The sequence below is a fragment of the Halichoerus grypus genome, chromosome 6 (genome assembly GCF_964656455.1).
Source record: "Halichoerus grypus chromosome 6, mHalGry1.hap1.1, whole genome shotgun sequence".
Taxonomy (NCBI): Eukaryota; Metazoa; Chordata; class Mammalia; order Carnivora; family Phocidae; genus Halichoerus; species Halichoerus grypus.
The window spans coordinates 31,367,744-31,392,858 of NC_135717.1; the positions used below are offsets into that span (position 1 = coordinate 31,367,744).

General features: G+C 43.5%; 1 protein-coding gene across 6 annotated transcripts in view; it reads left to right on the forward strand.

Moving 5' to 3' along the window:
* The first annotated feature begins 3,299 nt into the window (after positions 1-3,299).
* TXNDC11 (thioredoxin domain containing 11) overlaps positions 3,300-25,115 on the forward strand; it is a 59,160-nt gene continuing 37,344 nt past the window's right edge. The window contains exons 1-4 of one of the 6 annotated variants that reach the window (XM_036086268.2): positions 3,300-3,679; positions 9,838-10,054; positions 13,659-13,756; positions 17,115-17,244. In XM_036086268.2, the coding sequence (XP_035942161.1) occupies positions 3,426-3,679; positions 9,838-10,054; positions 13,659-13,756; positions 17,115-17,244 (699 nt within the window). In that variant the 5' untranslated portion in view covers positions 3,300-3,425. Of the gene's footprint in view, positions 3,680-9,837; positions 10,055-13,658; positions 13,757-17,114; positions 17,245-25,115 lie in introns of those variants that run through there. The other 5 variants (XM_036086271.2, XM_036086272.2, XM_036086275.2 and 2 more) reach the window with 5 other exon arrangements.

Genomic DNA, 25,115 nt, shown 5'->3' on the forward strand with positions numbered 1-25,115 from the left:
GAGTGGTGGATGGGCTTGGAAGACAGGGATCTGCTGGGCTGTGATGTGCCAAGCCTTCAAACCCTCGCGCAAAGTCACTTCCTCGTGACGCCCTTGAATGAGTGGGTTTAGGGGGGTAACGGAAAAGGGTCTTAGTTCCTGTATGTGAGTCCAGCCACCGTGGAGAGGAGGATATAGCTGCTGGTAGTGAGATGAGACAAGTAGAACATCTAGAAGAACCAGAGGCTGCCTGTGACTCCTTGAAGACAGGAGAGACTCTGTTTTTCCTCCACGTGCGGGAAGGCAGTTGGGACCAGTTTTACTTGGTGGATGCATTAGGAGTGCATCTTATTTGCCAAATAGATAATTTGTTATGGGTGACATTTTCTGTAGAATAGACTCGTAGTGTTATTTTTCTACCAGGTCTCTCTAGTCTGATGGCCCTCATTACATTTTTTCATCGTTGTATTTTCTTCCAAACTTCTTTTTTTTCCAGGGAGAAAAGCAGATGGTAAAAAGTGGTCTCTGGTGCTGTTTCAGTTAACAGATAAAAAAGTCGGTTGTCTTAACTTTTGGAATCCACGCTAGAAACTTAGCTTGAGATCCTGTGAGTGGTCGAGAACTCAAACACTCTTTAGTTGGCCTGGAGAGATTAGAATATAGACTTGTATTTGTTGCAAGGGAAGAATAGCAAGTTCTGGAAAGCCAGTTCTGGGGTCCTGATACAAGGTCTCCAAGAAACATAGCCACCATTGTCCAGACTGCCCAGGCTCAGGGCGTTGGCTTCCCTCCTCCAATACCCGACAACCTGTACCCTGTCAGGCATATCCTGTTTGCTAAGTAAATGCTTAGAAGCTTTAAAAGTTAATGAGCATTATTTCAACATATACTCTCCCCGCCCGCTTCTCAGACTCCACCAACTTGATCATGGTGTGAAAAGTGGCTATGAAAGCTCAGATATGGGTCGATGTAGACAAGTTATGGCTGACTGAACCCTGAAGAGCAGTGTAGCCTGACCCTGACGGCCTGGTGTGTTCAGAAATGAACTTAATCGGTTTCAGAAGTACATTCTGGTGTCAGAGCAGCACGAAAATGTCTAGATAGAGAAGAAGAAATGAACTGCCTTTTTAAATCCAGGGCGGTTTCCTGGCCTATGAGACGTCACCTTGCATTGCCACAAGGTATTGTGGGTCTTAAAAGAGAACCCACAGGCAGCAAAAGTTCTTTGGACCTTATAAAGGCCTGTGCCAATGACCGGTGTGTCTTATAGAAGTGTAGGGTGGATTCTGTCCTGGCAACCTACAGTGAATGGAGACTGGTGACTTTGGCCATATTTGTTTCCCTTAGTAATACACCAGTGACCTCAGATCTACACAGACAAATCAAGAGGGACTAGAAATGCTAAAATAAGGTTAATATTAAAAAACCTAGAAATACATTTTTTTTTCGGTGTCTATAAAAACAAGATTATATAAAACAGTATGAAAACACTGTATTACCGAGTTTGTAATATAATAGATGAAAAAGTAAAAGCACAGGAACGGGAAGAGGAAACAGCTATATTGGAGAAGCTTCCGTCTCTTACTGGGATTAAGGTAGTATAATCTGAAGTAGAAATTCTGGAAAAAATCTATATAGTGATCCCCAGAGCAACTGCTAAGGATATAACCAAAGAAAGGTTTAAAATCATTAATTAATGGGATACTAGCAAATATCCGCTTAATACAAACGAAGGGAATAAAGAAGGAACAAAAAGGACAGGAGAGGGGTGCCTGGGTGGCTCAGTTGGTTAAGCCACTGCTTTCGGCTCAGGTCATGATCCTGGAGTCCCGGGATCTGCTTCTCCCTCTCCCACTCCCCCTGCTTGTGTTCCCTCTCTCACTGTGTCTCTCTCTTTCAAATAAATAAATAAAATCTTTAAAAAAAAAAAAAGGACAGGAGAGCTATAAAACAACTAGCAAAATGGTAGGTGTAAATAAGCTACCAACGTCCTGGGCCTCAGTGAGGTGGACACACTGAATGCCGTGGCTCCCTAGCAAGGTAGCCAACACTAGCCACACCTTACATCCCTGGAAGCCAGGCACCAGGCTCACCCAGCTGCCCTGGGGCAGAGGTGAGGTCTCAGCTTCTGGTTCTCGCCAGCCCAAGCTTTTTGTTTTGTTTTTTGCCTGCAGTCATACTGCACTGGTTCCCTCAGAATTTTATTTGCCTAGTTTTCTGATTATTCATAGTCACCTGCGGCCTCAGCAGCTGTGTAAGTATGGACTTCACTTCGCCCCAGGTACACTTGTCCCTCTCCCTCATGGCAGCAATTCTCTTCTGTCACTCTCAAATCGCCGCATTTCATCCCTTACTGACTTGTCTTTTATAATCACAAAACTTTAGAAAGGACCTAACATTTAGAGTCAGAGATGTTTGAGAGAGTCAGCAGTAGGTCACTGGTCACCCAGGCAGCCTACCTTTGAGTGAATTTCCCACCTACTAGCTTTGCGGCCTCAATCAAATGACTTTTCCAAGCCTCAGTTTTTCTTGCCATCTGGGGGGTGAGTCCAAGCAGCACAGACCCTCCCCCAAGGGCCGAGGTGGTGGGAGATGAGGCTTTCGGGCACACGCCGCTTAACTGATGCAGATCGTGCACGCTGGGAGACTACAGTAACTGAGATTTAGTGAGATCTCACTGTGGGCCTGGCACTTTCCGTAAATCACCTCATTTATCCTCAAAACAACCCTGTGGGAGAGGTACTGCTATTACCCTCCATTTTACAGACGTGCAAACCGAGGCCGAGTGACCTCTCCCGCCCGCCTCACTTGCGGGACCCTGGACACCTCTCGTCCCTGCACCTATTTTCCCAAGGTTAAGCGGGGATAATTAACGGCACCTATGTTCCCCGGGGCCTGTACGGACTCGCGGGCACGAATGCCATCATCATCATGGCACTTAGAACTCAGTAGGCCAAGCGGCGACTGCCGGACGCCCGAGCTCCCAGATCCCGCGCTGGGAGGATCACGTCGTGGACTGGCCAGACGCTCGACCCGCGCCTGCGCAGACTCCGCGGACGGAGGGCGGAGCCTGTGCGACGACAGCTGGCGGCCGTAGGGGCGCCTGCCGGGAGGCTGTTCGCGCAGGCTCCGTGGGCGAGGGGCGTGGCCCGCCGAGGGGGCGGGGCTGTCAGGCGGTGTGGGCATCCACGCAGACTCCGTGAACGAGAGGCGGGATCACTGGGGGGGCGGGGCCGCCGGGAGGGGCCGGTGTCCGCGCAGACTCCGTGGGCGGAGGCGGAGTCGCCTGCGCGGGGGCGGGCGTCGCGGCGGCGGTGGGGCTGACGTGGAGGGTCCGGGTTAGCGGGCGCGGCGGGCTGCGGGATTGGGGAGCGACGGGCCGGGCCGGGCCCTCGGGCCCGAAGCGGCGGCGGGGGCGGTATAAAGCCGGCGACAGGGAGCATGTAATGTCGGAATGCGGAGGCCGCGGCGGCGGCAACAGCAGCAGCAGCAGCGACGACGCCGAGGACGAGGGTGGCGGCGGCGGCGGCCCCGCGGGCTCCGGCTCCCTCAGCCCGGCCCCGGCCGGAGTGTCCTCGGCGGGCCGGCTCCGTCGCGGGCTGCGCGGCGCCTCCCTCATGGCGCGCCGGCGGCCCGAGCTGCTCTGCGGGGCCGTGGCGCTCGGCTGCGCGCTGCTCGTCGCCCTCAAGTTTACCTGCAGGTGAGGCGGCCCGCAGCCCCGGGGCCCCGGCCGGCGGCGCAGGGCCGGCTCGGGGCCCGCAGGGTCCGGGGTTGGAGCGGCCTTCGCGGGGGAAGTGAGGCCTGGCTTTGCCTGGAGCCACGGACCCGACCCTGCTCAGCCTGCGGCCGTGCCCGCCACTTGCCCCGCGGGCCAGGCGAGGTTTTCGGGGGCTGCTCGGGATCCTTCCTTCATCCCATTTTAGCACCGAAGTTAGTGGGCCACGTTCTGAGCTGCTCGTCACCTGTTGGGGTTTCTTGGGAGGGGCGCACCTGTCACTTCTGCGCAGGCTGTAGGACCCTCATTTAACCCCCATCGGGTTTCCCTTATGCCGCGAGTGTAATGATTCACAACTGTTAGAGTCCCAGACCCCTTCGACAATTCGTGCACTCATCGATCTAACGATTATTCATCCACACGTGCTACGGTGGATAACACTCACCCAGGTGAGCGTTCAAGATAAAAATCCCACTCTCCTTTCCAGTGGGACAGGCAGTAAACAACTTAATATAATTTTAAAGGGCTTCTGTAAGTGCTCTGCAGGGAATAGAAGGAAGGAGGGTGGGGCAGAAAGGCCTTCGTGACCACGAGACCTAGGAAGCTCACCCGGGGAGGAGGAAGGGGCCAGCCCTGGGAAGATTTGGGGGAAGAGTGTCCAAGGTAGAGGGAGCAACAAGGGCAAAGTCTGGACAGGGCTGTTGTTTTACTGTAGCTGAAAAGAAGGCCTGGGTAGGCAGGACCATAGTGAACAAGAAAAAAATTAAAGTTACTGTGTGTCTTTTGGGGAAGGTACACGGATACAAAATGTACTTTAAATTTCAGGAGTACTTTTGGTCTCCCAAGTCCTCAGTGTATCTTCTCGGACTCCCAATTTTTAAGTCTCTGTTGCGACTGACTGGCATATTAGCCAAGAGGAAGATTTCAACTTGGAACATTTTTACGGAGTGTGTTAAGCATAGTATGTGGCCTCTGTTGTCAGAGAGGTGTCAGAGGTTTGGGAATTTTAGTGAAAGGGGACAAATTATGATAACTGTTACTGATATTTGCCAAGTACCAGCAGGGTTGCTCATCCTTGGCACTTGGGCAGAGGGGCTGTCCTGTCCATGGTAGAGTGTTTAGCAGTATCCCTGGCTTGTACCTACTAAATACCCATAGCACACAGCCCTGGATATGACAACCAAAAATGTCTCCAGACATTGCCAAGTGCCCCCTGGGGAACAAAACTGCTTGCTTGAGCACTGCAGCTTACTTACATCAGTGCATTTATTCCCTTAATACATCATCTGAGAGCCTAGTATGGACCCAGTAAAGGCTCAATCCCCAATAAAGTCTGGATGTACTCTTATCCTTCCAGGTTATAGATGAAGGAGTTGAGCTTTGGTCATGTTACAAAACTTGCCCCAAATCACACCCACCTATTAAGTGGCTGAGCTGGAATTTGAATCCTTTATTGTTAGGTACTAGGCTCTTAACCTTGCTCTTTATCATGGGCTGCGCAAAGAAAAATACATGAAGTATTTTACAACGTGGAATTGCAAGATGTCTTTGGGTTCAATTTAGGAAGAGAGGTCCGTTGTGTGTGTCCGTGTCTGTCCCCGACACCCCCCCCCCCGCCCCCCGCAGCTCCAGGGGTGGGGAACTTACTGACATCCGTTCGTCCATAGAAATAATGCTTCGTGTTTTTTCTGAAAGAACATGACTTTAAAAAGCTAAGAAAGTCCTTTGAGATTTGGGGAAGAAGGAAGAGTGTAAATCCAGTTATTGTGGCAGGCAGAGCAAGATCCCTACCTGCTTCGGAATAGGAGTGAGCCAGTGAATGGCCGCTTGCCTGTCCCTCTTCTTTCTGTGCCACTGGCAAATCTGGAGAGTCTTTTAATAGACTGAACTTGATTTTTTAGAGTCTTGTTTGATTGAATGGTGTCATGATACTGTTATAGACTCGAACATTTCTGACCCCGTTTTTCTATTTTACTTTTAAGATTGTTGCATTAATGAGGACAGAAGCTTATGAGAAAGTAGGATTTTTTTCAAAATTTTATTTTTATTAATAGCACCAGGCCTAAAATAAGGGACAGCCCTCCTCAGTGTTGGTTGCTTAGCTGAGTTCAAACCAGATAATATAAAAAAGGTTGATTTGGGGTGGAAACACAATAATTGTGCATTTTTGGGCCTTTAATCTTTATTTTACCTGCCTTTCTATTCATTGAGTCTCCTTGACTGCATCCTACTCCCTTTCCTTTCACCCTGATTTTGGAGGGAAAAAGTTGTGTGTCTGTATCTATATATGTATGTGTGTGCGTATATTCATTTTCCTTTCTTGCATTTTGTGATTTCAAAGCTGCTTCAGATCCTCTTCAGAAGGAGGTGTAACGTGTGCGTTTCATAGAAAAATTGGGAGTTGCAACCCGCCGTTTTTGCTTGCAACCAGCTCTTGAGTTTTTCGAACCTGAGACTGAGCCTTCAAATTTGCAGGAAATCTTTGATCTAGGTAGAGTTTCTCAAAAACTTGTAGCAAGTTTTAAGAGTTAAATGGAAACTTGTGAATGTTTCTGGTGGAGCAGAGGCAGATGTTTGTCTTCCCTGGTTAATGTTTGCTTTTCCATGGGCCACGTATTTTATCTGGCTGGTGTACTTTAGGAACCGCTCTGAACACGCAGAGCAGTAATACTGAGTGGATTATTATCCTTTGTTTGGCTGTCACAGACCTACATTTTCCCTCAGATTGTGTTATTTAACACTCAGCATGCAATTTGACTAGTAGAAGAATCATCTCGAAAGAGGGGAGTTTTGGAGCTTTTGATAACGTGTCACGCAGGGCCTTCTTCATCTCTTTGCATGGCTGCCTGTCATTCAGGTCTCGGCTTAAAAGATCCCCTGTCCCATCACCCTGTTAAATTCTCCACCTAGCAGTGATCCTTTTGTGGGTTTTTGTTTGTTGCATACGTGTTCGGTTGTGTGTTGCCTCCCTTGAGAACATTTTCGTGCTTTCAGCTGTAGCCTGCGTGCCTGCAGTGTGGTTTCTGAAGCATACTAACATTTGCTCAGTGAACATTTTTTTTAAATTATTGTGTAAGTGACTGAGTTTTTCAGGTTCTGGAGAACTTTTACATAGACAAAGCTCCCTGATTGTGGGGTTAAAATGGTAGTTTGAGTGAATAAATAGGAGATTTGTTCTTTTAATACCACTTCTTTATGATATTAATAATTTTTGGTTAAAAATAGGGAAGTAATAGATTTAAACCTGTCTTAATTCAGGAAGCTAACACCTTCTAGATGCAGAGGAGGGCGTGGGATTCTTTCCTTTATGCTAAATGACCCAAGGCTCTTAGAGGAGGTAGGGTCTTGGGTGTTTAGGTTTTCCTTTTTGGTTCTAAATATCTTTCTGTCTGCTGGGCATCTCAGAGCCGGCACACTTTCCTTCTTGTTCTTCCTTCCTGCTACCTTGCTGTATTCTGAGAAGCCAGATTATCAAGTTAGTTTGAACACATATGTGAACATAGAACATAATGATGTGGCCCTTAGGATCATGCCTAGTAAAGCAAATGAGCCTCTGACACTTTTATTCTGAGTGTTCTTAATTATGTCTATCTCTGTGGGTTTATATTTAATTTGCCTTTGCATATGTTCAGGTGAGGTAGGAGGGTCGGTTTGTTCGTTTCACAAATTATCGAACTTCAGAGGACCAGGCACCATAAACAGTGAGGCTCTAACAGTGAAAAAAATAGGGTTCTTGCCTTCAGGGAGTTAATGATGTGGTAGAGTAAATAGGTAATCAGTAAAAGAAGTAAGTTACTGATTGTGGTGAGGGGTATAAAGGCAACCAACAGGGAGCTGAGAGAAAAAAATGAGGTCTCCTACTTTGGGTAGAGTTGTCAGAGGAGGAGACACACCAGCCAAGATGTTTTTCTCATCAGCTTCATGGTGGTATATTTTGTTTTCAGTAAAATTACACATTTTACATGTACAGATTAATTACTTTTTTTTTTTTTAAAGATTTTATTTATTTATTTGACAGAGAGAGACACAGCGAGAGAGGGAACACAAGCAGGGGGAGTGGGAGAGGGAGAAGCAGGCTTCCTGCTGAGCAGGGAGCCCGATGTGGGGCTCGATCCCAGGACCCTGGGATCATGACCTGAGCCGAAGGCAGACGCTTAACGACTGAGCCACCCAGGCGCCCCCAGATTAATTACTTTTGATAAATTTAACCACCTCCATCCTTTCAGTCAAGATAGAGAATGTTTCCTTCTCCCCAGAAAGTTTCCTCAGTACCCGTATTCTGCAGTCAGTGTCCCTGCCCCACTCCCCACTCTAGATAGTCACTGGTGTGATTATTTTGTTATAGATTAGTTTTGGAATTTTATATAATGCATTCATGTTATATGTATTCTTTAGTGTCTGACTTCTTCAGTGTAATTATTTTGAGATTCATCCAGTTATGGTATGTATCAGTTCTTTTATTGTTGAGTAACATTTAATTGTAAGAATATACCCCAGTTTATTCTTTCACTTAATGAGTTACTCCAGCTTCTTTATGCTTACTATTTAGATAATTTATCTTTTCCCATCCTATGCTTTCATCCTATGTCTTTATGTTTAAAATGGGTCTCTTTTAGACAGCATTTGGTAGGTCTTGCTTCATTATCTAGTCTGGCATTCTCTTCCTCTTAATTGGGTGGTTTAGTCCTTTTATATTTAATGTAATATTTAATTACATATTTAATATTTGATATTGTTGGGTATAATCCTACCTTCTGGCTATTTGTTTTCCATTTGTACCTTCTGGTGTTTGTTCCTTCCTTGGTCGTTTTCTGCCTTTTGGGTTAATTGAATATTTTCTAGGGTCTCTTTTTTAATTCTGTTGGTTTCTAGGCTAAACCACTGTATTGGTTTTATGCCATGTTAATGCAGATGTGTGAACAGCTCAAGGTGTTCATTAAGCTCCTTTCACCTGGTGGGATGCAGCCTCAGCCAAGATATTTTGTCTTGATGGGAAAAATAGTGGCAGCTCTGTGACTTCAGACCACTTGTTCATTCTTTTCTGTCTTCTCTTGATCTCTCCCTTTTGGGAACTTCAGGTACTCAGGAAGACTGTTTTCCAGTTAAAATGGGCTGATACTTTGTTATTCATCTTTATTAACCTTTGGATCATGATATTGTTAACCTTAAAAATTAAAGAGTCAGTTATTTTACCAGAAAAATGGGTTTATTCAGAAATAGCAGAGAACTGCAATCCAGGACATGCAAGCTATGGCAAATCATAGGCAAATCCCACAGACAAAGGAGAACAACATTATTTTATGGAGAAAGGGGAAGATGGGAGGGGTTGTTGTGAGTGAAAGTCCATTGGAGAGAAGCAAGAGTTTGGGGGGATGACAGTTTTTCAATGGCTGATTGCTGGAGTAGTCAGTCTTTTTGTAGGAGTTGTTACATCTTTTCCTGTTGGGGCTTGTAATTCTTTTCCTGTTGAGGATTCTCCTGTTGGAGTCTAATTGATCATTTTTTCCTGTAATTGACAGGGAGAGGTGCTGGCTCCCCCTTCTGGCCTCCCCACTCCATTTTAGTGGCTTCCCAATATATGTATCTGGAGAAACTACATTATTATTTATTACTTTTTCCTGAATGCCCTGGATAAGTACAGGTCAACTCCAGCTCATAAACATAATGTTTTCTCAGAGTTGAGTCCATGGTAAGAATTTCCCATAGAAATCTTATTAGTGGTAGCCACGAGAGCTCCCTCTCCTTAGTTCTGAGTAAGCTCGCTGGCTGTTCTGAAGCCCTGGAGATCAGTGGCTCCTTTGGTGAGCCAGGCTGCAGAGAGGTGAGGGAGGAGTGTGTTGGGTGTGGGAGGCAAGAATAGGGATTATTCTAAGACCTCCTTCTCCTTTGCTCTCTGCTGCCTTCCCACCCCACACCTGGGGAGACAGTGTTAGAGAGTCGTTTTCAGCATATTGGTCATGTCTTGCATTCTCTCAGCTAAATATTGCCTTAGCACAGCATATTTTTTACTCCAGGGTGATGTTTTAGGAACTCCATGTTCTTACTCAAGGGATTTTTCTCTTAAGCTTCGATCTCCCTCCACAGAAAGCTGTTTTTAGAAGAAGATAAACTTAGCAATCATGTTTGTGTTTGCTCTTTTGTAGTCGAGCAAAAGATGTGATAATACCAGCAAAGCCACCTGTCAGCTTTTTCTCCTCGAGGTCTCCGGTGCTTGACCTCTTCCAGGGGCAGCTGGACTACGCAGAGCATGTTCGCCGGGACTCAGAGGTGGTGCTGTTGTTCTTCTATGCTCCGTGGTGTGGCCAGTCCATTGCCGCCAGGTCAGAGATTGAGCAAGCAGCGGGTCAGCTTTCAGACCAGGTAATGCTAACACTCAGCCTGCAAATGGATGACTCAGCCCTGTGTGCCGGGCTGGTTGTTCCCAGAGAGACCCCTTACCCAGCTGGCTGACTGAGCCAGGGTGAAGGCCAGGAGCCTTACTTTAAAAAATTGTAATGCCTTCTATAAAGAAAAAGGATTTCTGATGGTGAGGGTCATAGTTGGTTAGAGGCAGGAGAGGGAGCAGGAGAGGGAAACACTGAGCTGTGTTTCCTTGTGATGCAGGTCAGTGTTCATCTCAGGGTGCCATGCTGTTTGGTTTCAATGCTGAAAAGCCTAGTTGAATATCCATTGGATACTTGTCCATGAGTTATTTTCTTTTTCTTTTCTTTTTTTTTAATATTCACATTATTTATTTGAGAGAGAGAGCACACGCGTGCGTGTGCATGTGCATGGGGTTGAGGTAAGTAGGGAGGGGCAGAGAGAGAATCTTAAGCAGGTTCCATGCCCAGCATGGACCCCGATGCAGGGCTGGATCTTACCAGCCTGAGATCATGGCCTGAGCCGAAACCAAGAGTCAGACTAAGCCAGCCAGGTGCCCTGCTGTAAGACAGATTTATATGTCATGACTACAATGTAACATACTGACCTTTTAAAAATACTTGGACCAAATAAATAAATAAATAAATAAAAGTAAAAATAAAAAAATAAAAATACTTGGACCAGAACTATATGCGACAAATACTTAATGAAGGTTAACCTTTGTGCTAGACCAAAGGGCTGCGCAAATGAGTCATCTATATGGCAGTGGTTTTCAACCCAGTGGATCCCAGTTGCCTTTTATAAAACAAATATTTTATGAGGTGTCTTTTGCTGTCCTGAAAAGGAATTCATAGATGATAAAACTTCCCTACACATTAAATTGCAAAAGAGCTAATCTACTAATTATAAAGGTGGGGGAAACAAAAGTAACACAATCAGGTCATGTGTGTTTCAGGATGTAAATGCTGGGGCAAAATAGGTCCTGGTCCCTTTATGGAGAACTGTTGGGGTCAGACTGGTAAAGGTGTGTTGTGTTAGAGACTCAGGTACCGTGGGGACACTGCTCTCACTGATTCGAGTTTCCTAAGCGGTAAACAGCTCTTGGTAAAGGCTGGAACCAAACAAAGTAATTTTTGCCTTGGGTTTACATAGGAGTTGCCTTCCCAAGAAATTCGGTGAATACAAAAACCGTACTTTGGATTCACATATGAAATGGAATTAGGTCCTGGGCTTGATTACTAACAGACAGGTTTTCTCCAGCCTCATTGTTGGGCAGGACATTTCAAACTGCCCTGGGGTGCTGGGGATAACTCTTCCCTGTGCAACGCAGTTTCGACCATCGTGGGCTGTCTCCCACAGTGCCTGCCCACCGCATGCCCTGTAGCTTCCCAGTCACTGCAACAAGCAGAAGAGATTGCACAGATTTCTAAAAGGCTGCTGCTGAGAACCACTCATCTGAGGTAATTTATGCAGGCAGCTGAGTTCCAGAAGTTTCTTTGGAACTCTGGGTTGGTTTTTCTTAGAAACAATGTTATAAATGCTGGTGAGGCTTTCTGCCCAACCTAGCAAAGCCTTTTGAACCATTATAGATCCCTGAATGTGGTGCAAAGTACTGTTTAAATCTAGCTCTTCATTAGAACTCTTCATTGCCTGGGACACTGGTTCTGAGGAGGTTGTGATTTTGTGTTCCGACTTTGGACCCATGGGATCGATCAGTTCCCAGTACTCCCTTTACCCCCCTCCCCCTTTAAAAATGACTAATAATAGGGGCGCCAGGCTGGCTCAGTTGGTAAAGCATGTGACTCTTGATCTTAGGTTCGTGAGTTCAAGCCTCACATTGGGCAGTAGAGCTAACTTAAAAAAAAAAAAAAGGTAATAATAACCAAACTGGCAGACACTTCCAGGGAGGAAGCAGGAACTCTAATGGAGCGCTGGGAGGCAAGCGATAGGTTAGCATAAAAGAAGTCACCACTTCATTCCCCAGGCATTGCCCAAGTTTTCTGAATTAAGAGAACATGTGGGGAACGAGGAGGAAATCTGTGTTTAGGGCAGGTGTCAGTTACTTGTTACTGTATTGTGAGCTGAAGCAGTGGTGTCCTTCTGAGTGATTTTCGGAGTGGCGTTCTGGTGTGCTGGGCCCTGTGCAGTTTCTCATGACAGCTCTGCACACTGGCCCTGGCGTCCCTGTGCTTGGAAGCAGGACCTCAGACTTGGATGGTGGAGCAGTTGGCTAAGGATCACATGACAAATGGTGAAGGTTATAGTGCCATCCACAGCTAATGGGCACTGCTTTTTTCAAATGTTTTTTCCAGCTCCTTCCAAATGGAGAGCTTATTATTCTGTGTTCTCACTAGGGAAAAGGAGGGGGTTTATTTTTGGAAACAGGCAAAAATCGTTTGAGCCACATTGCTTTAGTAAAATTAGCAAACATGGTAGATTGTGCCCTATTTTTGAATAAAAAAATGAGATGTCGCCTTTAAGTAAAGATATCGTTGTTTTCCTTTCTCATAAATGGACTCTAAAAGGAGCTCTAAAGAGCTTCCACGAAGTTTTGAGCAATATTGCTATTTACGACGTGTAAGGAAGGCCTCTAAAAGTGACTTTTCATTTGTAATCTTCGTATTTTTTCAATATTACTATGAAAATTTCTTCACATAGCAAAGGTAAAGGAATTGTATATATGATTGCCAGTTAAATGTTGTTAATGACATTTTATTTTGCTTATTTGATCATGTATTTATTTCTCTTACTATTCCTCTAGTCAGTAGTTCTCACCTAGAGGAAATTTTCTCCCCCAGGGGACTTTCGGCAGCATTTGGAGCTATTTTTGGGGATCACTATTGAGGGGGGGAAGCTGCTGGCATGTAGTGGGTACAGGCCAAGAATACTGCTAAACCCTACAACCAGTGTGTAGGACTGCCCCTCAACAAAGACACACATACAGAAAGCCTCCTACCAGTGGAAGGCCAAAATAGCAGTAGTGCTGAAGTTGAGAAACCCTGCTCTAATCTATGAACCCATCTTCTTTGGGGTACTTTTCCAAGTAGATTGGAGACACAGTGACACTTCTCCTGAAATACCTTAGCATTTACCTATAAATATGTGTTTAATTTGTATTTTTGCTGCTTAATACTACATTTTAGAGCATAGCTTTAATTATCTTATTCTTACTGGTTTTTAATGTAGTTGTTAAAAATGGGTTTTGATATTTGTGACGTTTTATTTGCAGCTAACATTTTTTTTCCTTCTCCCATGCTCAGTTTGACTGTCAAGATATCCTTCCATTGAGTTTTAGTGTAATCATGCTTAGAAAAAGCTCACTGGTGCTCATTCACTTTAGAATTCAAAGCAAATCATTTCCCTCTTGGACTAGACTGTAAAATACTAGTAAAATACTAGAGTCCTAGCTAGACACCATAGATGAAAGTCTGTCTTTTTTTTTTGTGGTGGTAGATGATGACCTTCTTTGAATACCGGAGATAATTTTTTTCTCACTTTCTGTTTTGGAGAGGAATAGTTCCATTTCTATGATTTTTATCTTTAAAATCTTGGTAATTTTTCAGTTGTTATTCATAGTCATTTGAAACCTTTTTTGGCTCTGCAGGTGTTGTTTGTGGCAATTAACTGTTGGTGGAACCAGGGGAAATGCAGAAAACAGAAGCATTTCTTTTATTTCCCTGTGATATATCTGTATCATCGGAGGTAAGAATTAGTTTTCTAATTCCAGTTACGTTCCAAAGTGAATTTTTTTTCTGTTTAAAAGTATTAGATATTCACTGTAGGAAATTGAGAAAGTACAGATAAGCAAAAAATACAGATAAGCAAAAATAAATAAGAGGATCTGGATATTTAATCAGCCATACATAATCATTATGTGTTTTGATTTATATCGTCCTCTGACTATACATATCCACCCTCTTTTTTTTTTTTCCAAAATAAAAAAATGGGATTGTGTAGTAATAGTATTTCCTAAACTGCTTTTTCTTGCTTGTGTGAACATTTTTTTCATACCATTACGTAGTGTATGGCATTGTTTTTGGTAGTGCTAGCGGCCCTATTGTGCGGCTGTACATTTCAGACATCCTGAAGTACTTTATCGTCTGAAAATACACAAAGGTCCTTATCCTGTCACCTGGCAACATACATAAGCAGGAGGGAATCTTAGCACCTTTTCAGCTGGGAAGAAAGTTACTATGAGTCCCCGGTCCTATGCCCATAATCCTGAAACCCAAGGAGCTTTGAAGACCTGAAAAGTTTTCGTAAATTTTGTTCCCGTATGCATTCATCTAGCCTGAAGTAACAAGAGGCTGCCTTTGGTCTTTATCCCACTTAAGGAGCCAGTTTATTTATTATGCTGCAGAAATATTGGTGTTTGATTTTGGAATACTGCCCAGACGTTGCTGTGAGTGTTAAGTAATGTCTAAAATCGGTCTTGAAGAATTTTGGAGACAGATGAGATTTTGACTTTGTTCAGTGTAATTGGCTTGAAGTTTGTTAATGAAGGTAAAATGGGTAAAGAATGTTTGATTAGTAGGAACTTTACTTTTTATGCTTTATTTTTTCCCTCCCTCTGAACTTCCTAGGCTTTAATCAGTGAGGATTTATAAGAAACATCAAACTATCATTTGTGGATTATCTGTCACGTTCCATCACACCTCATGTTTCTAACATAAAATGTTGTGTGGCATGTAGTATTGTTTCTCAAGAGCTGTTAAGTAATATTTGAGCAAAAATGCACTTTCTTACCCCATCTCCACCTTCAAAGTCTCTTCTAGATACGAGAGTACTTCTCAGAGAGTAAACTGTTGCATTTGAAGATGCTAAAGCTGTCTGCTCTGTAATGGGATAAATAAGCTCGCCCTGCGAAGGTCCCTGCAGTTCTCTTTTTGGAAGTAGACAATATTTGGAGATAGGAAATAGGTCACAGGTGCCTAGTGAGGAGTATAGGCCTTGCCACTAGGTAACCCAAGTCAACTGCCCAGAGGTGGGCCTAATTTGATGTGATACTAAAATCAGGAGAGTTCCCTTGAATCAAGTACAAAATATCTTTTTGGGTTATATGGCTGTGCAGTATATTGTCTTATACTGTTTGTTTTCTTAGATTTATGGAAAGATTGAAAGGACAGGCAAGGAACTTTAGAAACATCTAGTCCATCCTTCTCATTTTATGAGGAATTTGAGGTTGATACTCTCCTTGAAGTGCTTGCCCCTCATCTTTGCCTGTTAGGTTTTACTTGTTTCAGTTCGTTCAGACCTCTTAATACTCACTTGAATATCTCCCATTCCCAGTGTACCAAAAACAAGCAAGTGCTAAGGCACAGAGATACCTGAAAGATAGCCTTTTCATATCCCGTTTAAGAATCTGCAAGTTCTCTGTTCTATACATAACACACATGAATGAATGTGTGTCTTCAGCTAAGCTCTCTTGTGACCATTCGGTGGTGCAGGTTCTCTTGGTTAATAGTGCTTGCAAATGTGGCCCCTCAGCCTCATCCCTGGGCAGACAGACCATCGCTGTCCGTGTGTTTCTGTTGTTCCTGTGTTCGTAATGGCTTACCTACTAGTGGCTGCTGAGATTAATAGACTCTCTGTTTTGCTTTTAAGTAGATTCCACTTTTTTTTGCTTGTATTGATACCACTCACTAAGAAAGTTTATAAAAGGCTCTAAGGCAGGGAGTAGTTTCTTCTAACACTCTGTTCACGGCTCAGCAGCCCTGGATCAGCTCGTCCCGTGGTCGTGACTGTGGCATGTTGGTAAAATGTGTTCTGCACCTGCATTCTGAGATCTTCTCAGCTTTTACAAGTCACTGGGATCCTTCTAACGACCCTCCAGGAGCCTGTTTGCCTGAGTAGATGACGTTTCCAGATTTGTTGGCTCCGTTTTGCTGAACAAAATGTGTTATCAGATGATTTTTTGATTTCTTCCTTTAAATTAAAAATTGTTAGTGGCTGATGGGGTTGGTGGTGGTGGTAATTTTTAAACTAATGTAGGTCTTGAATTGATAGAGTTGTTAACTCTGTCTCCCAGCTGTGCATGTAGAGCGCTATTTTTACTTTTTTCATGCTAACATTCTTTTGTTTGGCATCATATTTTCAGTGCACCCTGAAGAATTGTGTTTATCTCATCCCATTATATGTGTGTTTGTCATTTATGTAAGCATATGGTATTGGGATCACAGCATTTATGTAAATCTTTACTATGCTCTGTTTATTTTGCTATTAACAGCAAGCTTAATGTCAATTTCTATTTAGACAGAAGAATGGTTATGGAGTTATTATATTTCACCTTACTCCCCCATCCCGCCACATACCATTCAGTTATATTTGAGCAGCGTCTGCATTGTGCAAGATTGAAGAAAGCCATGTGAGGATTCTGATTAGCTTAGGAGGGTAACTGAAAGTTGGTCTTATTTCTTAGCAATGCTAAATCAAATTGCTGTGCATCCGTAAGCACACCTGGAAGGGAAAATAAGATCATTTTTGCAGATCCCTTTGTCCCTTCCCATTATCTTTTTTTGTTATAGTAAAGCGTTCAATAGGTTTCAGGTTATTTAGTGATCCTTTGTGTAAGTGCCTATGGGAATATTTAATAAGTACGTTTTAGTAGGCCAAGGGCCAGTTGCTCAGCTTGTTTTTTATTTCAGAGTGATGTGTAAAAGAAAGTCCCCCCCCCCCCCACGTTGAATTATGTAGTTAAGATCCTGCAATCCTTTAAGCATTTGGTCAGTTTCCAGGATTGCCTTTCTGTTTGGTTTTGTTTTTTAAAGAAATATTATTATGGGAATTTTTCTTTTTCCCCCAGAGGCTAGAATGAATGTTCTTTGTTTGAAATTCAGTTTGCAGTTGAATTAAGCTCATAGAAAAGTAGTGGCTGCTTGTGCCACCCGGCACATGAAATGCTTACTCTCAGTTGGTCCTCCATTCACCTCCCGGGACACAGGCTACTTACCTATGAAGCAGTCAGGATCGTCTTGTGGTTTTGATGATTTCAGTTATACGTTACAGGTTTAATGCATGGTGTATTATTTTTATTTTTTTATTTTTATTTTTTTGGTACTAGTTTTGGACCAATCGAATACAAAGGCCCCATGAGTGCTGTTTACATTGAGAAGTTTATCCGCCGGGTGATGAAACCACTTCTCTACATCCCATCTCAATCAGAATTACTAGATTTTCTCTCAAACTACGAGGTACCTGTCTTTCATATCTCCTCCCATCCCCAAGGTTTCACTGGGTTGTGTTGGATTGTTTATATTAGAAGGGTTTTTTATACCTCTTGATTTGCAGCAATGAAAAGATCACATTATAGATAAGCCCCAATTAAATGATTTTTGAGATACTCGATCGTAGGGATGGTTTGGCCAAGTGAGTTTTGAGAGAATGGAACACTTGTAAACCTTGTGAATTTTTTATTTGGGAATTTCCAGCAGACTTTCAGTTTGTCTTATGAGCTTAGAGCAGATAAGAATTAACTTACAGGTTTATATGCACCTGCAAATTTCTAAAAATTTTATTTGACACTGTATGGCATGTTACTATGGAATACTTGGTTTTACTTGTCAGCTGTAGTTTAGCTTTAAAAAAAACTGAGAACGTGTGCCCTTCTATTTTATAAAGTGCATAACTCTTTCAAGGTCTTATTAACAGAAAGTTTCCTAACATGGCTTCTCTGCTGCTTTCCCATTGCCAGCTTCATCCCCTGATAAATTGTTTTTTATAGGATCTTCAGTGTGTGTTCAGGACCTCTTATTATTGAGAGGCCAGTATAAAGCTTAAAATAATCTCAATAAATTATAAGAACAGTTCCACAGAAAAAGTCATTGCAGCAAGTGTAAATCATACTTGGGTACAGCAAGTAAAAATGATACTTAGATACAGGACCATAGGTACCTGAGACATAAACCCTACGAATCCAGACCTCACTGAGGATTTAGTAATTGTGACTGGGTTGGATTTTACCTTTTGCACTGGGGAGATTTTATGTAGATTGGACATGAATTTCTGTCATTACAGCTTTTCGGTCATGTTAGGAACACTGTTTATGTGTTAACTCTGAGTAGATTCTTTAAGCAGCAGTGTTAATATCTAGTTATTCTGCTTGTAAGTTCTCAGCTGTGCATTAGAGTGAATGTGTCCTTACTCTTACGTGGCTACGGGATGGCTTTCCATGCCCCTCACAGGCTTGTCTCTCGTTCTGCGAGGGCAGGCACGGGATGGCTCTCCGTGCCCCTCACAGGCTTGTCTCTCGTTCTGCCAAGGCAGGCTGGCAGCTGGGAGCCACCCTGGGTGCCTGGGCCTGGTCCCACTGGCAGCATTAACTGGTTCTGTGACGTGGGGCAGGTCACTCACCTGCCAGGCATCAGGGGACTGGAACGGGCATTTAACTCTTAGCTGCAATAGTTGTGTGATAAGTGGGTTTTCATGTAGATTTGCAGTAGATGATGGTCACGGAGGCGGTACGGCAGAATGGTGAAGAATCAGGACTTAGACACTGAGCTCCGTCACTTGTTAGCTGTGTGGCCTATGGGCTTCTTAACCTCCTTAAGCCTCCATGCCTTCATCTATAAACAGGGATTAAATAAGACATGAAAATGCCTGCAGGATGGAGTCCCAATAAATGAAAACTTATCCATAGAAATGGCGTCATGGGAAAATCCTGGATATTTAGCACTATTGAGAGAACTCGACATGTGTGTAATGTTTGCTGGAACTTCCTACTTATATAAGAAATCTTTTGTTTGTTTTATAATTAAGATGATAAAAAATGACCTGCAGGGGTGAAGAGGTCTTCCTTCAGGTAGGCTTTGTAGGGACTTCCGTAGGACACTGTGCCTAGTTTTGCTTGAAATCCTCTGTTTTTTTCTTTACATTTTCACTGAGTTTCTCCTAAAAAATAAAGGGAAAAATGGCAGACGAGCAATGGCACATGAATAAATAGTATATATTATGTGTTTACCCTTTCAAAGAAAAGTATGGAAAACATTGAGATCACTTAGCCTTATAATAAGAGTACTGAGAGGCAACTTCATTATTTTCAGCTCCTTTGGAGATCTGTATCCAGAGAGTTCGGAGCCAGTTCTTAGCAGGGGTCATGTGATAAGGAGTAGGACTCAGCTAGGGCTCTAGAGGTCTAGGTTTTAGTCCTGACATTAGCAAGTCTCTGAGTTCTGAGTTTTACACAGATTTCTAGTCTCTGAAGGTAGGGAATTGGCTCACATAATCCCTTCTGACTATTTTGACTTTGATGAAGTTTAGAGGCTGAAAGAGGGAGGCAGAAGAAGGTTCGTCAGTTATTGGTTGGGGAAGTTTTTTTGAGACATGCCTTTGAACATCCGTATCAGAGCTCTTTCTGATCTTGTTTTGTTTATGGCCTCTATAGTGTCTCTGTGGTTGGACCTGCAGGAGAGAGGCGAGTTCCCCTTTATGACTGAGCAGCAAGGCTGGTTCCTTACCTTTAGCCTCTGCATTTTCTGAATCTGCTTGTTAGCAGTGCTTTCAGAGATGATGCTCCAAGTTTGACGCTGAGTTCACATCAGACTCACTGATGTGCTGGTGACATTACTCATTTCGGCGGCCCGCTGAGTTAGAATGATGTACAGCAATGTTCAGACTGCCTTTAAAACAGGACCAAGAAGGTGCTGCCAAGATGGGACCCCGTATGGCCTGTCAGCCTTTAGAATGCTTCCTCCCAAAGTGTGTAGATAGCTTTTATCATGTTAGTATCATCTTTCACTGGGCTGCTTCTCACTGAGATGAAATTGCCTGGTTGGCAAGAGACAATATTTGATTAATGGTGAAAGAACTCAGGAGGCCAGCCCAGCATGGCACTTGTGAAACCATCTATCTTGTGAAACATACCAACACTGCCTAGATGGTCTCGGTTTCGTGCACACTCTTTGTAAGATAACGTAACGGCAAAATGTCAGATCCAGAAATGAAACCACCGCCATGGCTTTGAGAGTCGAATAAAGAGGAAAGGTAAAGGCATTTTTGGAGGCCCCGCTATAGAGCACAATATGCTTCTGGACATTCCTCTGAATTAAGGTTTCCCAACCTCGGCATTATTGACACTTGGAGTCAGGTAGTTCTGTGAGGGTGGGGGCTGTCCCACCCTTTGCAGAATGTTTAGCAGCAGTCTTGGCCTCCACCTACTGGATACCTGTAGCACTTCCTTCCCCCCTTAGCTGTGACAACCAAAAATAGCCAGGCATTGCCAGATGTCCCCTAGGGGGACAAAATCACCTCGGTTGAGAATGTCTCTTGTAAATTACTGTTTTTCCCAAATAAGGCCTTAGGATGCTTCACAGGTATTAGAACAAACAGATCTTTTTTTTCAGGTAGCACGCAGAATGCCACAATCTAATTGTTGCAAGCTTATCTCATACCACAGTGGCAGAGAGAATATGGAAATCAAGCAGTGCCTTGACTGGAAAATCCTGGAGCGTTATCTGGGGGGACTAGAGACAGGATGAGTTGTATTGTCATCAGTAGAGCTGTCCGTGATGTTCAGCCTTATACTCAAATTGTTACTGCCCCTCCCCACAAAATATGCTTCCTAATATGTTAAGGGTCTTGCTAATTTAAAGAAATCTTACTATGAAAGGTACATCTTTTGATCAAGAGCCTTATCTCGTAATTTTTGTGTTTTGTAAAGGGATTTCAATATTAAGTGTATTTAAATTTAAGTATACCAGAATTGGGCTAAAATAATGCTTTAATGTTTTTGTGGCACTTCTCAGGTTTGTTAGAATGGCAGTGCTTTTTGCTTATGTCTCTAGGTGTGTTTGTGACACCCTGAAGGAGTGCATTTGATAATTGTCCCCTCATTAAAAAAAACCATACTGATTAATTGTAAATTTATTTGTCTTTAATCGAGATATTTGTGAGCAGTTTGGACCATCATAAAATTGTGCCATTAGTGTTTATTACTTGGGAAGTGATGATATTCTGGAAGTAATAATCTTTAACATAAACTTTTATTATGTGTATCCTGACCATATATGTATATGCTTATGTTGCTGTCACAAAGAGAAATGCTGTAGTTTTATCTTGGTTTGAATTTTTGTAAGTCCCTCAGATGAATCCTTCCAAAAGCCTCTTTCAGTTGATTTGATATTGAATTACCGAAAACAGTAAAAGTTTTTAACCAGCGGAAAACATTGTATTTGACTTGCTATCTCAAACCTGCCCAAATTGGTTTGCTCGTCATTAACTCTAGTTTTCTAGGTTTTAGTCCTGACGTTAGCAATGTCACTGAGCCCGGATGCACTGAGTAGAATATGACACTGAGCCCGGATGCAATTTTTAGGAAAATAATTTTGCCTTTGATTTATTGAATATCACAGAAAGACATTGCAGGGTGAATATTATAAATACTTGTTTCTGTAAGTTCCAAAATACTTTACTCGTTATTAGCCAACAAAGAATGTGTAAACTATGCTCTGGTAAAGTGCCCTCCAGTTTTCACGTGCTTTTGCTTCTGATCTTCCTCAATAGCCATGTGAGATAGAAATGATAGGTCCTTCTAAACAGATTCAGAAGGTGGGGGGCACAAGGGGTGTAATTTAACCCTCAGTGGAGACTGGCCTGTAGCCCAGGGCTTCTGGCTCCCCAAATTCTTGCTTGTGTCCAAAGAAATGTTTAAGGTCTCAGAGTTGAAACTTCACTATGGATCTAGAAGTTAAAACTTTGGGTGTTTAACTATTTTATGTCATTTTTCAGGCTTTCTCTTTCAGGATAGAAAAATTTTGAAGGTGTTGGCTTCTTAATTTGTAACTTTTTCCCCTTCATTTTTAGGAATGGTTTTTAAGAATAAATAGTGATTGAGGATGGGGCCATGGGTGTTGACCTGCTGTTAAGGCAGCAGGGTCTCACTATTTCATGTTACTGAGTGGGTGTTCTGTGTAGGATAGTCACAGTATCGAGGCAGGGTAACATCTAGATTTTTCTTCTCAGATATGCACTAAAATCATACCTGCCTTGGAGCGCCTGGTTGGCCCAGTTGGGAGAGCGTGCACTCTTGATCTCGAGGGTTGTAAGTTTGAGCCCCATGTTGGGTGTAGAGATTCCTTAAAAATAAGTAAGTAAATAAGTAAATAAATAAATGAAATCATACCTGCCTTATAAATAATGAATGCCGCTAGAAACTGAAGTAAACTTGCCAGTGGATACTGCAGAGGGAGAAGAAGAGCTTGAAGTCCTCTTGTTGCAAACCATATTAAGAAATTCTACTTTTGGGCGCCTGGGTGGCTCAGTTAGTTAAGCGAGACTGCCTTCGGCCCAGGTCATGATCCTGGAGTCCCAGAATCGAGTCCCGCATCGGGCTCCCTGCTCAGCCGGGAGTCTGCTTCTCACCCGACCCTCCTCCCTCTCATGCTCTCTGTCTCTCATTCCCTCTCTATCAAAAAAAAAAAAAAATCTTAATAAAGAAAAAGAAATTCTGATTTCTTCATTCCCTCCATCTGTAGAATCCCTCTTCCTTGAGGGTTCTTCCTGCCTGTTTAAGATACAGACAGGAAAGTGTCGTTTATTACTTGTGGACAACATAGACAAACATATGCCAGGGGCATTTTTATTTTGGTGAATGTCGAGTTGAGTGGGCAGGGAATAGCGTTCGGTAATGGTAATGTCACTTACAAGGTCAGGAGTTCTATGGCTCTTCTAATTTTAGTATTTTTTTAGGTATTTGACAGGTATCAGTAGCTTCTACATCAATAATGCTTTTTTGTTTTTGAAAGCACTTGACAGAATCATCTGATTTGTGCCTTGTAACCTACCTACCAAAAGCCAACAGTATTATTTAGAATGCTTATCTTGTATTTGCAGCCAAAATAGTTTTTGATTCTTTTCATGAGTTTTCTATAATTTATCCACTTACGATCAGTGATTTAGCATACATCCATTAATTTATTCTTAGCAGGTTTGGCAAACCACATTGTTTTAAATTTAAGTGGGATGGGGAACAATCTTGGGAATCTTTTGGAGGGGAAAGTTGGGTGTTAGGAAAATTGCCTGGTGATAGAAAACCTGAGCCTTTTGGAGAAAAACCTAGTAGAATGCCTGGCACCTGCTGTTACCTGTTGTTTGTTAGTAAAAGTCTGCTCTGCAGTTGAGCAAATAAGTAGGTACCACTTCTGTCAACTCCTAGGTTGATAGCACCGTGAATGAAACAGTTTTGAATTTTCTCGGGTGTGAGTTAACATTAGTAAGAAATACTTCCAGTGCCATGGAGTAGAAACACTGAGGTTACTATTCTTACGGCCACTAGAGGGTGTGCACACCGTCTGCCAAAATGTATGCCTCACTGCAAATGGTGTTCACTTAGCAAAGAAATATTTTATGCTGACGAGGATTTGCTGGTCTCCTATAAATAGCCTCTTTCCAGCCTCCTCATGATAGCAGGTGCTGAGTATACTGTACCCCATGGAATGGAATTAAAAGCATGCAAACTGGGTCAGGTTGTAATCTGGTACTCATCATGTTTTAGTCTTGCTAAATTGTAGGAGGCGCTTTGTCTCATTTCTCTTTTTGTCTCCATTCTTCCACTCGTTCACAAATGTTTATTTTGTGCCTGCCCGGTGCCAGGTACTCTCTGAAGTGGATATGTAGTGATGAACAAGAGAGACCCTCTGGAGATAAACAACAAACAGGAACACAGACAAGGTGCAGGGAGTTGAGTAGTGTCCTCCCAAAATGCCTGTCTGCCCGGAACCTCAGCATTGGCCTTATTGGGAAATAGGGTCTTTAGAGGTGTCTAAGGATCTCGAGATGAAAGCATCCTGGACTTAGAGCAGGTCCTAAACCCAATAACTGGTGTCTGTATAAGAAGAGGAGAGGACACAGAGACACGGGCGAGAAGGCCATGTGAAGCCACAGGCAGACACGGGAGTGATGCAGCCACAGGCCAGGGAATGTCTGGAGCCACCAAAAGCCAGGGAAGAGGCAAGGAAGGATTCTTCCTCAGAGCCTCCAGAGAGAGCACAGTCCTGCTGCCCTCCTGATTTCGCACTGCTAGCCTCTAGAACTGTGAGAATAAATGTGTTGTTTGAGGCCACTGAGTTTGAGGTAATTTGTTAGGGCAGCTCTAGGAAACTAATGTACAAGGTCGTTTCAGATAAGTGCCCAAAGGAAAATGAAGGAGGGTGATGTGGTAGACGCAAGGGCAGGGAGGAATGGTATAACTGATTTAGAAGACAGGGAAGCCTTTCCTCTGAGGAAAGGATGTTGCAGCAGAAACTTCCACTGAAGCCTGTGTGTGAGGCAGCCCTGAGGAAAGATGGAGGGAGTGCTGCAGGAGGAGGGAACAGGAAGTCAGAGGTCCTAAGGAAGGACTAGGACTGGTGGAGCCAGAGCAGAGGGCACAGTGGTAGGAGAGGAGGTCACAGAGGTGTCTTCCTACTGTCGTGGGTCCTGATTAAACCTGACCAGTTACACGCGTGAGGGAAGAGCACGGGCACTTGAGCTCCTGTGTCCGCTCACCTGGTGGCCAGTTAAGCATCCAGGAGTGGACCAGTAGGACCCTGGGGGTGGAAGACCTTCACACGTTGGTAAGCATCCGAGTGAGGAGGGACAGCCTGTGGATCGGCAGGGCTTGCTCCCCAACTTCAGCCCAGCGTCAGGCAGGTCTACGTGCTCGGCCGGCTCATCTGAAAGAGCCTCACAGGGGCGGGGCCCGGACAGAGTTGTCTGCCTGGCAGTGGCCCCTGGGTTTATTTGCTGCTGAGCAAACTATGGGCCTGGACCTAGAAAGGTCCTTGTGTGTGAATATGCACTTTTTTGTTTGAAATATTTTAAGGTTCATTCTTAAACATGCCAGTTTTCAGAATTTAATACAGACCGTTAATGGTATTGTGCATATTTGAAAAATAACACTTGAAATAGACTTTGCCTGTTCCTTGTGTTCTGAATGGCTAGTTTTTTACAATTTCTGTAGCTTTGTATCATTCCCTCTAGTTGTTGAGTCTTATGGTCTTCATTTCTTTGGCAATGAGAAGTGAAAATAATTTTGCAGATGGGATTGTTTGCTTTGTATTGTTTATGGGATTGCTGTGGTCAAAGTGCT